The following is a 16761-nucleotide window of genomic DNA, read 5'->3' as shown; positions in this document are numbered from 1 at the left end:
TGAAAATAAAACGGAGTTTGAGTATATTGAGAAATTTTCTATGTTTTATTTTGTATTATGGCCTTTCACTGTATATTTTATTTCCATAAAAGGGTAAGGGCCATTTTTTAATTTTCTTGCATACTTTTGCTTTGAAAGACAGAGGCAGGGAGAGACAGAAAATGAGATCTTCCACCTGCTGAGTCATTCCCCAAATGCCCACACCAGCCCATGCTGGGCCATGCTGCTGGGAGCTGCCAGGACACTCCCCCAATATGACCATCATCTGACACCTCACTAGGACGCTGGATTGAAGAGCAGCTGGGACCCAAATCAGGACACCTCTATGGGATGAGCGCATGGCAGGTAGCAACTTCACTTGCTGGGCCAAAACCTGTGCACATCCACAATATGAATGAATGGAATAATGGATTACTTGCATTGGTCCAGTGTGATAAACACTCCAAAAAGGGTCTGACAGTAGATATGAGGCATTCTAACTTACAATATCCTAATACCTGTAACCCAATGATATTCACTCTGAATACTGGATTACCAGTGATTCATCTACTTGAAGACCAACAGCAGAAGCATCAGGGTTGCAGTAGGCACAGCGGCCAGGATACCCTTCAGTCACACTGTATGAATCCACATTCTATTCACTCCTTTTGTAACTTACTCAACCACTCCAAGCTACGATTCCCTCGCTTGAAAACATTCACTCACTGGGTTACTTGAGGATGGAGCTAATGCATTGGTTCCCTAGAATAGTTGTCTTGGTCTTTGAGATTCTGATTCTAGACTCTCGAGTCTGAGATTATGAGAAAAACAGATTTGAGAGAGGAACTTTCCTTGATGAGTAAAAAACAATAACTGGGCCCAGTGCAATGGCTCAGCGGCTAAATTCTGGCCCTGCATGCACCGGGATCCCTTATAGGTATCGGTTCATGTGCCAGCTGCTCCACTTCCAATCCAGTTTCCCGGCTTGTGGCCTGGGAAAGCAGTGTAGGATGGCCCAAAGCCTTGGGACCCTGCAGTCCCGTGGTAGATCATGAGTCCCTGGTTCCTGGTTACAACTGGCTCAGCTCCGGTCATTGCGGCAGCTTGGGGAGTGAAGATTTTTTCTGTCTCTCCTTCTCTCTGTAAATCTGCCTTTGCAATAAAAATAAATAAACGTCAAACAAAAAAAAGGCAGTAACTGGGAGTCAGGGTGTCTCCACCATTATTTATCCACTTGTATGGCGCTAAGTAATGACTTAATTTCTCAGTCTCCTTCCTGATGATACAGTTTTCATTTGCCCTGTCTACACTCATCGGGCCTTTGCCCCATTCACCTGCCGGTCGCCCTGTGGAAAATCACCGCTCTCAAAGCAGGCTTGGCGGGGAGGGTCGGGGCGCGGCGAGGCCGTAGCGCTGGCGTTCTTGTCACCTTTAGGCCACGAGAGGGCAGCAGGCGCCCGACACTGCATCCCTGGCAACCGTGAACCCCTGCTTAAATACAACAAAACACCAGAATTCTGGCGCTTCTCTTCCGCTTACTCTTTTGGGCCACCCCTCTCGGGTCTCCCCTAAACCAGCAGGCTTCTCCATGACCGACAGGTGACGTGAGCCCAGCGCCGCGTTCCAGAGACGCCAACGCCGGAAGTGGGTGGCGGCGGGAGCGCGGGGTTCTCGCGAGATCGCGGGCGGAAGAGGGTGGTGGCCCGGAGGCGGAGGCGGCGACGGCGGCTCACCTCAGCGGCCGGCAAGTCTCCCGAGCGGCTGCAGCCGTCCGGCCCGTCCGCCTCGGGCGCCGTCCTCCCTGGGAGCGCGAGCCCCGCCGAGGCCCCTCCTGCCCGAGCTCGCGCTCCCGGCCTCCCCGGCGGCAGTGCGCAGCCCCGTCCAGCGCGCCTCAGGCCCAGTCCGCGGCGGTCCGGCGGGTGATGCCCAACACAGCCATGAAGAAGAAGGTGCTGCTGATGGGGAAGAGCGGGTCGGGCAAGACCAGCATGCGATCCATCATCTTTGCCAATTACATTGCCCGCGACACCCGGCGCCTGGGCGCCACCATTGACGTGGAGCACTCCCACGTCCGCTTCCTGGGGAACCTGGTGCTGAACCTGTGGGACTGCGGCGGCCAGGACACCTTCATGGAGAACTACTTCACCAGCCAGCGAGACAACATCTTCCGCAACGTCGAGGTCCTGATCTACGTGTTTGACGTGGAGAGCCGCGAGCTGGAGAAGGACATGCATTACTACCAGTCGTGCCTGGAGGCCATCCTCCAGAACTCTCCCGACGCCAAAATCTTCTGCCTGGTGCACAAGATGGATCTGGTGCAGGAGGACCAGCGTGACCTGATTTTCAAAGAGCGAGAGGAAGACCTGAGGCGCTTGTCTCGCCCGCTGGAGTGCGCTTGCTTCCGAACGTCCATCTGGGATGAGACGCTCTACAAGGCCTGGTCCAGCATCGTCTATCAGCTGATTCCCAACGTTCAGCAGCTGGAGATGAACCTGAGGAATTTTGCCCAGATTATCGAGGCCGACGAAGTCCTGCTGTTCGAGAGAGCTACGTTCTTGGTCATTTCCCATTACCAGTGCAAGGAGCAGCGGGACGTCCACCGGTTTGAGAAGATCAGCAACATCATTAAGCAGTTCAAGCTGAGCTGCAGTAAATTGGCCGCCTCTTTCCAGAGCATGGAAGTCAGGAATTCTAACTTCGCTGCCTTCATCGACATCTTCACCTCCAACACGTACGTGATGGTGGTCATGTCAGATCCGTCCATCCCTTCTGCAGCTACTCTCATCAACATTCGCAATGCCCGGAAACACTTTGAGAAGCTGGAGAGAGTGGATGGCCCCAAGCACAGTCTCCTCATGCGTTGAATATTGCCAAATGCTCCCTGAAAATGCTGAATTGCCCTCCCCACCCTCCCTTTTTTCTGCATCCTTTATTTTTAGTATCATGTCGTGTGCTTCAAAGTGTACTGCTTATTACTCCCACCTTTTTTCCCGTTGCCCAACCCTTAAACATTGGATGCTATTTACTGAGCTATCCAGTAGAGCTTTAAGATGACCCCTCAGAAAAGTCGGTATGCTGTAACACTAAAGTAGGTGGTCTGTGTGTGTGTGTGTGTCCTGATTATTTGGTTCTAATAGATAATGCACATCAAAGCCTTTACAAAGAACTTGTGTATTCCTGAGGAGACCGCAAAGATGGAATGTTACTATTTTATCAGCAAGGTATTAAAATGCATTTATAAATTGTTCTTGGCTTCAGTCATGAATAAACATTTGTTAGCAATTTAAAATATGGTGTTACTTGAAATAATTTCAAGCTGCTTAGTATGTAAATTGCAGATTCTAACTGCCCACAGTTTTCTTCAGCACCAGATGTGATGTGTGAGCCGGGCCCCTTCAGCAGTGCTTGATAGCACCTGCAGGTTAAGGCATGGCCCCTGAGCCAGACCACCTGACTGGCTCAGTATTTGGGTCCTTTCACGTGTCTGATCTTAATTTCATTGTGCCTGTTTCTCCATTTGTAAAATGGGAATAATACCAGGATTGCTTAAAGTTAATAAAACATGGAAAGTATTTAGAATGTACCCAGCACATACTCAGTAGGATGTACATTTGCTATCATTACTACTTAAGTGAGCCATTCTTCTCAAATTACTGAAGTCTGGCTAACCATTTGAGCCCTTGATAAATACCAAGTATTTATAAATATTTCAACTGCCTTTATCTATCTTTAGCTTCACAACCTATGAAGTATGTCCTTTTGTTTGTTTCTTATTGGAAAGTTAGATCCACAGAAAGATCCTCTGCTGGCAGTTCACTGCCCAACGGCAGGAGCTGAGCTGGTCCAAAGCCAGGAGCCAGGACTCCTCCAGGTCTCCTACATGGGTGTGAGGCCATCCCCTGCTCTCCCAGGCCACAAGCAGGGAGCTAAATGAAGCGGAGCAGCCGGGATATGAACTGTATGAACTGGCACCACATGGGATCCCTGGCATGCAAGACAAGGATTTAGTCACTGAGCCATAGTGCTGGGCCCGAAGTGTTACTTTTACATTTTAATACATGGCAAAACTGGCGTGACCTTAGTAAGTCATAAAACTAAATCCCAACAATCTAACTCCCCCTCTTCTGACAATTCGACCGAATTGTTTCCTCTACTGACAGAGGGATTGGTCAGAAAAATCCTTTTTAACTATAAACTATTCCTCATGCTTCCAAATTTACACTGTGAGGATGCCGAAGCCCAGAAAGAGCAGTGACTTCTCTCACAAGTGTTCCACTCTGGAACTTCCCCATCTGTGTCTTGGAGCTAGAAAAATCCCTGATCAAATTCTTGGATGTCTGCGGGGCTGGCATGGTGTTCAAGGGGCTGCTCCACTTCCAGTCCCTGCTTGGGACCTGATGAAGCAGCGGAGGAGGACTCAAGTCCTTGGCCCCTGCTCCCACACGGGAGACCTAGCTCTTGGGTTTGGACTCAGTTCTGGCCTTCGTAACCATCTGGGGAGTAATCTGCCTCTGCTCTCTAACATCTGCCTTTCAAATAAAAAATAAATCTCTAAAAATAACTCTTAGACTACTTTTGAGGAAGGATAGGTTCCTAATTCCGACTGGCAATTGTGATATGGTGAAATCAGAAAAAGAAAGCTAAAATCTCCTATTCCAGTTCCAATCACTTTTAGGTTCTCTGATCCACAACTCCAACCTTCTTCTCATAGATGAGGCAGTATCTTTGTATAAGTAGTAAAAATAAGTTATGGTGCCTTAGCATTTCCAAGGCTTTATAAAGTGACAGCCTTCTAGCAGTAGATGTAGTGACAGCCCCTACCCATGACAAGGCCAGCAACTGTAGAAATATAAATTACAAACATCATCTATTCAGAACTACTAGTTGTACACTCCACATAACAAAATTCTTAATGGTATATTTCTATAAACCACTTAAGAGTACATGTAGTAACTATTGAGATTAAATATTAATCTGAATGAAACCTGAACCACCGATTCTCTTAAATTTGCTGTTAGCCAAGTTATTAATATTTTCTATGATCATTTTATGGTTTATAGAGCATGGTTCTTTTTAATCATATGAAAAGTCCAGAGCCAAACAGTATGATACTGAACACTTATTCAAGCCAATTATATCTAGAGCATATTTATAACATGCCACAAAGCGGGCCCGGCGGCATGGCCTAGTGGCTAAAGTCCTCGCCTTGAAAGCCCCGGGATCCCATATGGGCACCAATTCTAACCCCAGCAGCTCCACTTCCCATCCAGCTCCCTGCTTGTGGCCTGGGAAAGCAGTCGAGGACGGCCCAAACCCTTGGGCCCCTGCACCCATGTGGGAGACCTGGAAGAAGTTCCTGGCTCCTGGCTTCAGATTGGCTTAGCACCAGCTGTTGTGGTCACTTGGGGAGTGAATCAATGGATAGAAGATCTTCCTCCTTCCTCTCTGTCTCTCCTCTTCTCTGTATATATCTGACTTTGTAATAAAAATTCTTTCAAAAGGAATAGTGCCATACAGCACCGAAATTTTAAGTACAGAATGTAATCTTGCCATGTACATGAAAAAGGTAACCCTACATCAATTATATGATGTAAATTTTTTTTAAAGATTTATTTATTTTTATTACAAAGTCAGATATACAGAGAGGAGAGACAGAAATATCCAAAGCCAGGAGCCAGGAGAATTCTTCCAGGTCTACCACAAGCGTGCAACGCCTCAAGTTCCTGGGCCATCCTCGACTGCTTTCCCAAGCCAAAAGCAAGAAACTGGATGGGAAGTGGAGCATCCAGGATTAGAACCAGCACCTATATGGGATCACGGCATGTGCAAGGTGAAGACTTTAGGCATTAGGTTACCGCACCGGGCCACTGTTTTCCTTTTGATTAAAGCGGGAAAGGCAGATCAGATTTATGGAGAGGAGAAACAGAAGGCTCTTTCATTCACCAGTTCACTCCCCAAATGGCTGCAACAGCCAGAGAAGAGCTGATCCAAAGCCAGGAATTTCCTCCAGCTCTCCCACCCAGGTGCAGGGTCTCAAGGCTTTGGGTCATCCTTGACTGCTTTCCCAGGCCACAAGCAGGGAGCTGGATAGGAAGTAGAGCAACCAGGACAGGAGCCAGTGCCCGTATGGGATCCCAGTGCTTCTAAGGTGAGGATTTAGCCATTGAGCCAACATTGCACAGGGCCCTATAATTAAACATAATGCAAAACCAATTTCACTTTAGCAAATACTTTAAGTCAAAGATATCCTTAAACATATACTCTTTAATTTTAATACAGTCAGTAGGTAAAAAAAAGTATGCTTTTACAAAAGGCTGGAGAATTTCTGTTTTTTCTTTAGATAAAATTGTCCTCATAGTGCAGAAACATATTGTAAAGATTTCAAAATGCCAGCATTTTTGTTTCTTGCCAAATTTTTCCTGATGCTTAACTTGTCAAAATTGTACCTGCTAACATTTTTCATGTTTAGCAACATTACACGCATGTCCTCTTTAAACAATAACTGAGACAGTATGATGTGGCTTCAATTTGATGTTTATATAACACTTTACCACCTTTACATTTTACAAATAGTGAACCAAATAGTTTATGTACTTTGACATGAATGAGAAAAAATACAGTGCAGCAATAAATCAGATCTCCTTGCCTTTACTTTTACCATCGTGTTAGAACAATTCCAATATTGAAACATTTGCTACAAATAATACATGCTACTAGGGTATGCACCTTGTGAATATATACACCCTTTACATATGTCTATACAGGTATCTATATAAATGGGGAGATTACATACAGCCATAAATATATAATAGAAGCATTTGATGAACATCAAAAAGATGGATTAAGATTTGAAGGTAGAAAGTAGATGTATTCCAAAAATTAAAAGAGAGCTGTAAATGTGATGAGCAGAGGTGGAAGATAAGTATTCCAGCTTCAGAAGAATTTTGATTCAGTATTTCTGAAGACCAGTACTCACTAAACATTTCAGTAAGAAATGGGAGGTGGTGGTTGAAGGGGCAATAGATAAAACCTATGTACAGGGCCTTATATGCCTTCCAACTGAAACCCTGTTACAGAATTAGCCATGAATGAGCCAGAAATGGAAATTCCTAAGGCACTGTATCAATCCAGTTCCAAACATTAAAGAGGCAACTTTGTAGGTGACACTGGGGGCAGGGCCCTGAAGTTGGACAGCTGCATTCAGTGATAAATCTAAGACACTTCCCTCTGGTACAGGCACACAAAGGACAAGGCAGACTGTTAAACACTTGCTGGTATGGGGACCCTGCTCTGGTGTGACAGTTTTGGCCTCTGCCTGCAGCACCATATCCAGCTCCCTGCTGATAATGCACCCGGGAAAGCAGTGAACGATGACCCAAAACCTTGGGTCCCTGTGACTGGGGAGTGAACCAACTAAAAAAGATGTGCTCAGGGATTAATAATGGCCTTAGCACTTTTCATATACTAGTATGATAGACGCATTTCCTCCTGAGTATGCCAAGTCTGCACTTAAGGCACTGGGGAATGGTTTCTTAGTGAATTGGCAAAGTCCCTAATTTGTTGTATTAATAAAGAAATCTTATCCTCTAGGAAAGATTTTTCTTTCTCTTTTCCAAAGCAAAAAAGAAAAGGTAACTATAAGCGCTTTCTTCTAGAGCATTAAGACTAATCTTCGGGCCCAGTGCGATAGCGTAATGGTAAAAGTCCTCGCCTTGAACACCCGGGATCCCATATGGGTGCCGGTTCTAATCTCAGCAGCCCCGCTTCCCATCCAGCTCCCTGCTTGTAGCCTGCGAATGCAGTCAAGGACAGGCCAAAGCTTTGGGACCCTGCACCCGCGTGGGAGACCCGGAAGAAGTTTCTGGCTCCTGGCTTCAGACTGGCTAAGCTCCAGCCGTTGCAGTCATTTGGGGAGTGAATCATCAGACAGAAGATCTTTCTCTCTGTCTCTCCTCCTCTGTGTATATCTGACTTTCCAATAAAAATAAATCTTGGAAAAAAAAAAAAAAAGACTAGTCTTCAAACTGGGACAGGACACACAACTTAAAGAAAATCAATTTGACAAGCCTAGTGCAACGGTTCAGTGGCTAAATCCTCACCTTGCATCTGCCAGGACCCATATGGGCGCCAGTTCATGCCTCTACTGCTCCATTTCCCATCCAGCTCCCAGCTTGTGGCCTGGGAAAGCAGTAGAGGGTGGCCCAAAAGCTTTGAAACATTAAATTCGCATGGGAGGCCTGAAAGAAGCTCCTGGCTCCTGGCCTCGGATCAGCTAAGCTCTGGCCATTGTGGCCACTTGGGGAGTGAACCAGTGGATGGAAGATTTTTCTGTGTCTCTTTTATGCATCAACATTGGAAAATGTTAATAGCTTTGAGCAGTAAATAGTGGAAACTACATAGCTGTTTTCCTAAAAACAGCATCCCCACTTTACAAGAAAACCAACCACAAAACAGATTCATAAACTTTTAATTTACACTTTTGTTAAAATATAAAACTAGGATTAACCTCTCAAGGTCTAAATTAAACTAAGTACAAAATCTATTGGACAACCCACAGAACAGATCACCAAATGACAGCATTAGGTAGGTGTCCAGCCACCTGACTCTATCTTGGTCCAAATTCATTCTGCCCCCATCCTAATTCATCTTCACATGCAGTTTATTCCATCAAACGTTATTTCTCAAGATCAATCTACCTGAATAATCATTAAGCCTGTTTAGAGTTTTCCCAGTCTTAAAATTTGTCATCTTACCTACAATTCCTAAGATAATACTTTTCTCACTTTTTTAGGGATAGTACAAGAATGTTCCATAAAGAACCAATAAAAGTGGTTTTCCTAAAATGAAAGGATATTGAATGGCTATGTTAACCACTTAATAAAAGTATAACAAAAACTACTCATCCTGATGTTAAATGATTGAAACTATAACATTATAACTCAAAGTACTTTTGTCATTTACTTAATGCTTATAAGATTATTCAAGTCAAAATACCTTCCCATAACTTGACATTTGCTTTCTAAACACTTCATATTTCAACTCCCCTATCTCTACAAAGAAAATATCCAAATAGTTTCCTTATCTAAAAACATTATAGAAGGTTAAAAGGCATTTGTGATTTTTAGCTGAAAACAGAGCTACACTTTCAATGTGTATTTAACTTATACACTAGTGTCCATTGTGTAACAACGTTTCCCTTTAAGTGCACCACCATATTAAATTAACTGGGAACAGCTTCATCTTGTCAAGTCCAACAGAGAGTCTTCTGCACCAACGCTCTTTCCCAAGAATTCTTCTTCTGCAAAATTGATTTTAAAAAATTATAAAGAAACATAAATAAGTAGGACGGAGTTCAATCTAATAAAACACTCATTGTCAAGGTAAGATTACTTTCATTCTCACTGAAGCATCTTTTTTCAAGAAATTGGTACATTATTCCTAGAATATTTTTCAAAGAACCACTTTTTTAGTTATCGTTGACAAATATTATCAGATCCATATCTGTCCTAATATACTATACAGCTAGTTTTTAAAAGTTAAGAAACATACAAGAGTTTAAACTATGACTAAAGTGTCCAACACATGGCTTCAAAAATTTTTAACACTGAATGTTTATAATTGTGCCCCACCCCCAGATAGGTGTGCATCAAAGTATTAACAACTGAATGAGTTCGGTCAGAAATATAGTCATTGCAGATGTAATCACTATCAAGGTTAATGTCATTTTAAGATATACATAGATACAAGATAAAACCACCACTTAGAAATGGAAGCCAAAGTCAGAGCCACAATGTCACAAACCAAGAAATTCCTTAGGGATGCCAAAAGCTCTAAGAAGTGAGAAAGAACCCTCTGTTAGTGGTTTCAGAAGGAACAGGGCCCTTGCCAAGACCTTGATTGGAGACTCTTAGCCTCCATAACTTGAGGTCTCTAGAGATAATAAATTGCTTCTAAGCCAAAGAGTTTGTGAACATTTTGTCACAGAAACCCTAGGAAATTTATACAGGGACCACACTCCTATTTTTTCTTCTCATTTACCCACTACCAAACTTATTTCAAAGCAAATCTCAGGTAAAATATCACTGCAATAGTAAAGCAGTGTTTCTACAACTGGATTTTTTATGTTCTTTAAGTAGTATTATCCTGGTTTTGGTGGATTTTCCTTACCTGTGCCCCAAACCCAATTATAAATTAACACAGCAACAGAGATCCCAAATATATGCATGATTTGTTCTTTTCATCCTGGAACATGAATAAATAAGTAGCACATTTTGTTGCATTATCAAAGATTGCGCAACACTCACTATCTATAATTTTTACGAAAAAAAATATGCAAAATCTAGCTAAATCTTACCTTTTAAATTAGGTAGCAACTCTCCAAGACTACCGGGTGTTGTGCTCCTCAATTTTTGTTCCACCGGAGAAAACTTAATTAGCGGTGAAAGAGACCGCTTTCTTTCTCCACCGGACATGCGTAAAGATGGTTTTGAATAGCCAATGTGCAAATCACGAGTGCCCAGAAAGTCAAGCATCTCATCTGCTTCTACGTTTTGCTGATTAGGGCTCCATTCCAATTTGTGTTTTTCAAATGTTTCCGGATTAAAGAGGTGAGATTCTTCCCTCTGCTTGGAAAGAGACTTCTTCAAAGCCTCAAAACTGTTGCAAATAGCCTGCAGACTGAAATTTGATTCTGGAGGACTCTGTCTTTCTCCCAGAAAATCAGCTGGAAAAAGGTCACTGTGTACAGTTCTGTCAGGTTCCACTTTAAAATTCATCTCCGAACTACTGGAGCTATTAAGACTTAAGTGACCAACTTCTTCTGGAAGAGTTTCATGTAATATGCCAAAATCCATATCCTTTAAATTCCTAGAACTCATCTCACTTGATATTTGAAAAGAGTTCCATAACATACTTTTATGCATGGAAGGTTCGCAAGAAGTTTGTGAGTGGTCCAACGTTTTAACGTAGTCCTCCTCCCTGCTACCCATCAGATCTGTCCTAGTGCTTGCAGCAGGGGAAAATGTCTCTGTTTGGCTGCTTTCAGAAAGGTTTCTTGGTAAAGTTGTATCTTCTGCATCTTGCTTACAAGCTACTTTTAAATTCAACAAATCTGTCTGACATTGTGCTCGTGGTTCAACTATCCAACTGGTCTCCAGAAACCTCTGTGGTACGTTACTAGGGCCATCGGAAACACCTTTGTTTTCTGGCAAATGAGATGGAACAAAATCTGAAACAGCAGCTGCTGAGAGAAAACTGCCCATGCTAATTTTGCTTTCATTCTGTAACACAGATGATGATTCAGACAATCCCTCTCTATGTTCACTATCCATCTGAACTGGTTCTATAGTTCTGTTATCTTCCACTTCTTCAACAGCTTTTCTCCATGAGCTCCTAATTTCAGTTACTAATTAAAAGAGGAGAAAAAAGAAAATTTACGTAAAATAAAACACACTGACACAATTTACCAATATTCTCAAACATAGAGCATGCAATTAAACGTTTTAATTTCCTTTTTTTTTTTAAAGATTTTATTATTATTGGAAAGCCGGATATACAGAGAGGAGGAGAGACAGAGAGGAAGATCTTCCATCCGATGTTTCACTCCCCAAGTGACCACAATGGCCGGTACGTGCCAATCCGATGCCAGGAACCAGGAACTTCTTCCAGGTCTCCCACGTGGGTGCAGGGTCCCAAGGCTTTGGGCCATCCTCAACTGCTTTCCCAGGCCACAAGCAGGCAGCTGGATGGGAAGTGGAGCTGCCGGGATTAGAACCGGCGCCCATATGGGATCCCGGGGCTTTCTAGGCGAGGAATTTAGCCTCTAGGCCACGCCGCCGGGCCCAAACATTTTAATTTCTAGTGATGAAGATAGAGCTACTAAGTCAGTGTTTCAAAAATAAAATGATTTTATGACAAGCCTCCACTAAACAGCAAACATTAACATCAAAAATCTTCACCTCCAAATGAAAACCCACAGGCAAATACAAATAACAAGTGTTTCTGAAATACACACAGATTTTTATATGGCACACATGACTCTCATGAATTCCAAACACATTTTCTTGTACATCTAGGCCAAGCCTGGCAAGTTTTTTCTTCTTCTTTCTTTTTTTTTTTTTTTTCAACGTATTCATTTTTATTTAAAGGCAGATAGAGAGCAAGATCTTCCGTCCGCTGATTCACTCCCCAAGTGACCGCAACAGTTGATGCTAAGCCAATCTGAAGCCAGGAGCCAGGAGCCTCATCCGGGTCACCCACACAGGTGCAGGGTCCCTAGGCTTTGGGCCGTCCTCAACTGCTTTCCCAGGCCACAAGCAGGGAGCTGGAGGGGAAGTGGGGGAAGATTAGAACCAATGCTCACATGGGGTCACAGTGCATTCAAGGCAAGGACTTTAGCTACTACACTATCACACTGGGCCCAAGCTTTTTCTTTAAAGGACCAAATAGTAGAGCAGAAAGAGGAGACTTGAAAAAGTTCATGGGACATGGGCATTCAGCATAGCATTTAAATTGCCACTTGGGATGCTGGCATGCAACACAGGAGTACCTGGGTTCAAGTTCTGCCTCTGCTTCTGATCCAGTTTCTGCTAATGTCATCCCACAAGGTAGCAAATGATGGCTCATGTATGTGGGTCCCAGACTGAGTTCTGGGCTCCTGGCTTCAGATCAGCCCAGCCACAGCTTTTACAGGCATTTGGGCAGTAAGCCACTGGATGTAATATAAGAATTTTCTCTCTCTGGATTGTCTTTGTCTCTCTCTGCCTTTCAACCAAATGTAAAATCAGAAGTTCATGGAAAATGAAATAAAGATAGAAATAAAAACATAAACATTATTTCTTAGTTTAAGCAACATGAAGCTCAAAATACTTTTATAAACACTAATTCAGCTACTATATGCATCTCTAAGCACTAGGATCTTGGAAATTTAACCATACTGTTTTTTTTTTACAAGAATAACTGAAGAAAATTTGATGCCTTTCAAGATATTTTAAGATTAGAAAACAAAGAGAAATCAAAAAGAACTAAATGAAGACTGCAAGGTAGTTGATAAACACTTTCCCAAAGAAACTTCCCAAAAATTGCACTTGTTTTTGAGGAACGAACAGGAGCACTATCATGGTGGAGGACTCTCACATGAAAATGTCCCAACTGTTTTTCTAACAAGCTGACCAGCTTTCTCAAACACGCTCTCAAGCAGCAATTGTTATTTTGCCCGTTTGTCCACCAGAAATGCCAACAAGCAATAAGTCTTGAAAACTCAAAAACACTGGGCCCAGTGAGTAGCCTAGTGGAGCCCTTACATGCTTCAGGACCCCAAATGGGAGCAAGTTTTTATCCTAGCTGCTCTACTTCCCATCCAGCTCCCTGCTTGTGGCCTGGAAAGCAGTTAAGGATGGCACAAAGCCTTGGGAACCTTCATCCGCATGGGAGACCCAGAGGAGGCTCCTGGTTCCTGGCATTGGGTCAGTTCAGCTCTGGCCATTGAGGCAACTTGGGGAGTGGAAGATGGAAGATCTTTCCCTCTGTCTCTCCTTGTCTCTGTAAAATCTGACTTTCCAGCAAAAATAAATCTTACAAAAAAAAAAAAATCCCAGAACATTGAACCTAACCAGTGGGATTTTGTTCCAATTAGATACTTCCACTCTTGCTGGCCATTATTTTAACCATTTTTTCCTTCTAATAATGCTGGTAAAGTTACATGTCTACAGTTCTTCAAAAAATGTTTTAGGTCCTTGTTCCTCCTTATTTAAAATTTCTACTGAAATGTCTGATCTATACTCAGAGCTGTCCTGAGTGTAACAGCTTTGCCAATCACAGAGTGGACAGTCCATCAGGTTCCTCTCAGTTATCCAACTGTGCCATTACAGCATGAAAACAGCTCAAATAATACAATCACAAATGAGAAAAGTTGTCTTTAATACATTTTTCTTTTAACAAAAACTCACAAGACAGGTGAGAGTTAGTTCACAAGCTACAGTTTGCCAATCAGTCGTCCAGGCTCTGATCAGTCCAACTTGAGTTCAATCACTAGCAAAACTAAATTATATTGGATTATTCAGGGGCCAGAATTGTGGTGAAGCAGTTAAGTCACTGCCTGTTACCTGGGAATCTCAAATGAGTACTGGTTCAGGTCCTTAATGCTCTAGTCCAATCCCACTCCCTTCTAAGGCACCTGGGAAGCACCAAATGCTGGCCCAACTGGCACTGGGCCATAGCACATTAAGATGCCATCTGCAGTGTCAGCATCCCACAGAGGAACCAGTTAGAGTCCCAGCTGCTTCCATTCTCATCCAAACCCCTGATAATGTGCCTAGGAAAGCAGCAAAGATGGTCTACCTGCTTAGACTTCTGGCTTCGGCCTCACCTAACTCCAGCTCAGACAAGTACAGATATTTTTCTCTTGCCCTCTTTCTGTAGTTCCGCCTTTCGAATGAATAAAACAAACCTTTAAGTATAAAAAGACAGCTCAAGCACTTGAGTTCCTGCGCCCTATGGCTTTGCTATGGCCCAGCCCTGGTGTTTGTGGACATTTGGGAAATAAACCAGTGCATGCAAGAGCTCTCTCTCTTTCTGTCCCTCCCTCTCTGTCTTTCAAACAAATAATCATTTACATAAGCAAAAATATATTTAATCATTTGCCCAAGATGATCTGCCTCTGCAAGGACACTGATGTCAGAACTTGGCACAAATTTTAAGTCATGGGGCAAATGTGGTGGCACAGTAAGCTAACGCTCCACTCTGTGGCAATGGTATCCCATATGGTGTTGGTTCATGTACTGGCTGCTCCACTTCTGATCCAGTTTCCTGCTTATGGCCTGGAAAAGCAGCAGCGAATTGCCCAAAGACTTGGACCCCTGTACCCAACTGGGAGGCCCGGAAGAAGTTCCTGGTTCCCAGCTTCACATTAGCTCAGCTCTGCAATGCAGCCATTTCAGGAGTGATCCAGCGAATGGAAGATCTTTATTTCTCCTCTGCCTTTTAATTAAAATAAGTAAGTCGGGCCTGGCACATGCCTCAGTGGCTAAATCCTCACCTTGCACCCCCAGGGTTCTATATGGGCACCAGATTGTGTCCCAGATGCTCCAGCTCCTTGTTTGTGGCCTGGGAAAGCAATAGAGGACGGCCCAAAGCCTTTGGGATCCTGAACCTGCATAGAAGACCTGAAACAAGCTCCTGGCTCCTGGCTTCAGATCGTCTCAGCTCAGACCATTGCAGCCACTTGGGAAGTAAACCATCAGATAGATCTTTCTCTTGGTCTCTCCCCTCTGTAAACCTGACTTTCCAATAAAAACCAATAAATCTTAAAAAAAAAAAAAAAAAAAACAAGTCATAGGAAAAAAAAGTGTTCAGCAATCTGAGTAGTTTTCCAGGGGCTTCCAGGGCACACTGGTTTAAAAATGGCTTTTTGCTTTCAAGAATAATTATTAACTTGAAAAACAGTCACAGAGATAATGGAAGAGACAGAGAACCCTCTATCTTCTGGTTCACTCCTTAAAAGGCTGCAACGCTGCGGCTGCGCCAGGAAGAAGTCAGGCACCTGGAATTCTTCTGAAACTTCCATATGGGTGCAAGATTCAAGCATTTGGGTGACCCTCTGCTGCTTCCCCAGGTGCATCTGCAGGGACTGGGTGAAAGCGAAGTAGCAAGGTCTGCCTGGTGCCTGTGTGAGATGCTAACATCACAGACTGCAGCTTCACCTGCAGCCCTGCACACGAGTGTCTGGCTGATGTTTCTGCTTACTGATCAAAAACACAGCCTCTATGGTCCAAACGTGGATTACAGATCATATCTGGAGGCAAGGAGAATTTTTTTAAAAGATTGATCTTTTTTATGTGATACTCAGAGTGGGAGAGAAAAAGACAGAGAGAAAGAGCAATATCTTCCATCTTCTGGTTCACTTCCCAGATGGCTACAACAGCCAGGAATTGGCCATGTTAAAGTCAGGAGCTTCATCTGGGTCTTGCACTTGGGTAGCAAGGGCCTAAGAACTTAGCCCTCTTACACTACTTTTCCCAGACCATTAGCAGGGAGATAGATGAGAAGTGGAGCAGCCAGAGCTTGAATCACCATCTATGTGGGTTGTTAGTGTCACAAGCTGATACACTTAACCCATCTACACTTAGTCAGCCATAGAATTTTTTTAAAGTGCCCAAATAAAGTACATTCCAAACAACAAAACTGTATGCTATCATAGTTAGCACTTGGTCTAGTCATTAAGTCAGTCACATCCCACAAGGTAATACCGCATTTCAATTCCTGGTTCCAGTCCCTGTTTCCCAGTTTTCTGCCAATACAGTGATAACACAAGTCAATGCGTTCCTGCCCATTCATGTGGATTACCACCCAGCTTCAGCCCCAGGTGCTATGGATATCTGAGTAGTGAACCAGCAAATGGGAGCTCTCTATTTGATTCTCTCTGTTCTGTCTCATTGCTAAAATTTATGTCGGTATCCAAATGTATGCCTATTTGAGTCCTAGCTGCTGCACTTCCCATCCAGCTGTGTGCTATGACCTGGGAATGCAGCAGAGAATGGGACAAACCTTTGGTCCCCGCACCTGGATGGGAAACCCCAAAGAGGATCCTGGCTCCTGGATTCGGATTGCGTCAGCACCAGCCATTGTGGTTATTTGGAGAGTGAACCAGCAGATAAAGTTCCCTGTCTCTCTTTAACTTTCTAACTTTGCTTTTCAAATAAAAAATAAATCTTAAAAAACAAAAAATCATGGGCCCAGTGCGATGGTGTAGCAGTTAAAGTTCTCGCCTTGAATGTGCCAGGATCC

At 43.5% G+C, this 16761-nt stretch overlaps 2 protein-coding genes across 2 annotated transcripts in view; one reads left to right on the top strand and one right to left on the bottom strand.

Moving 5' to 3' along the window:
* The first annotated feature begins 1664 nt into the window (after positions 1-1664).
* Positions 1665-3224, top strand: RRAGA (Ras related GTP binding A). The gene has a single exon (XM_004581084.3). The coding sequence runs from the start codon at positions 1902-1904 to the stop codon at positions 2841-2843; it is 942 nt and encodes a 313-aa protein (XP_004581141.1). The 5' UTR covers positions 1665-1901; the 3' UTR covers positions 2844-3224.
* Positions 3225-8430: 5206 nt separating this feature from the next.
* HAUS6 (HAUS augmin like complex subunit 6) overlaps positions 8431-16761 on the bottom strand; it is a 46929-nt gene continuing 38598 nt past the window's right edge. Inside the window, exons 16-17 of the mRNA XM_058672491.1 lie at positions 10334-11383; positions 8431-9277 (exon numbers count right to left, since the gene is read on the bottom strand). Of these exons, the coding sequence (XP_058528474.1) occupies positions 9216-9277; positions 10334-11383 (1112 nt within the window). The 3' untranslated portion in view covers positions 8431-9215. The remainder of the gene's footprint in view (positions 9278-10333; positions 11384-16761) is intronic.

Source organism: Ochotona princeps, chromosome 14, assembly GCF_030435755.1.
Source record: "Ochotona princeps isolate mOchPri1 chromosome 14, mOchPri1.hap1, whole genome shotgun sequence".
Classification (NCBI taxonomy): Eukaryota; Metazoa; Chordata; class Mammalia; order Lagomorpha; family Ochotonidae; genus Ochotona; species Ochotona princeps.
Note: the sequence above shows the minus strand (reverse complement) of the source record. Positions and strands in the feature narration are given on the sequence as shown.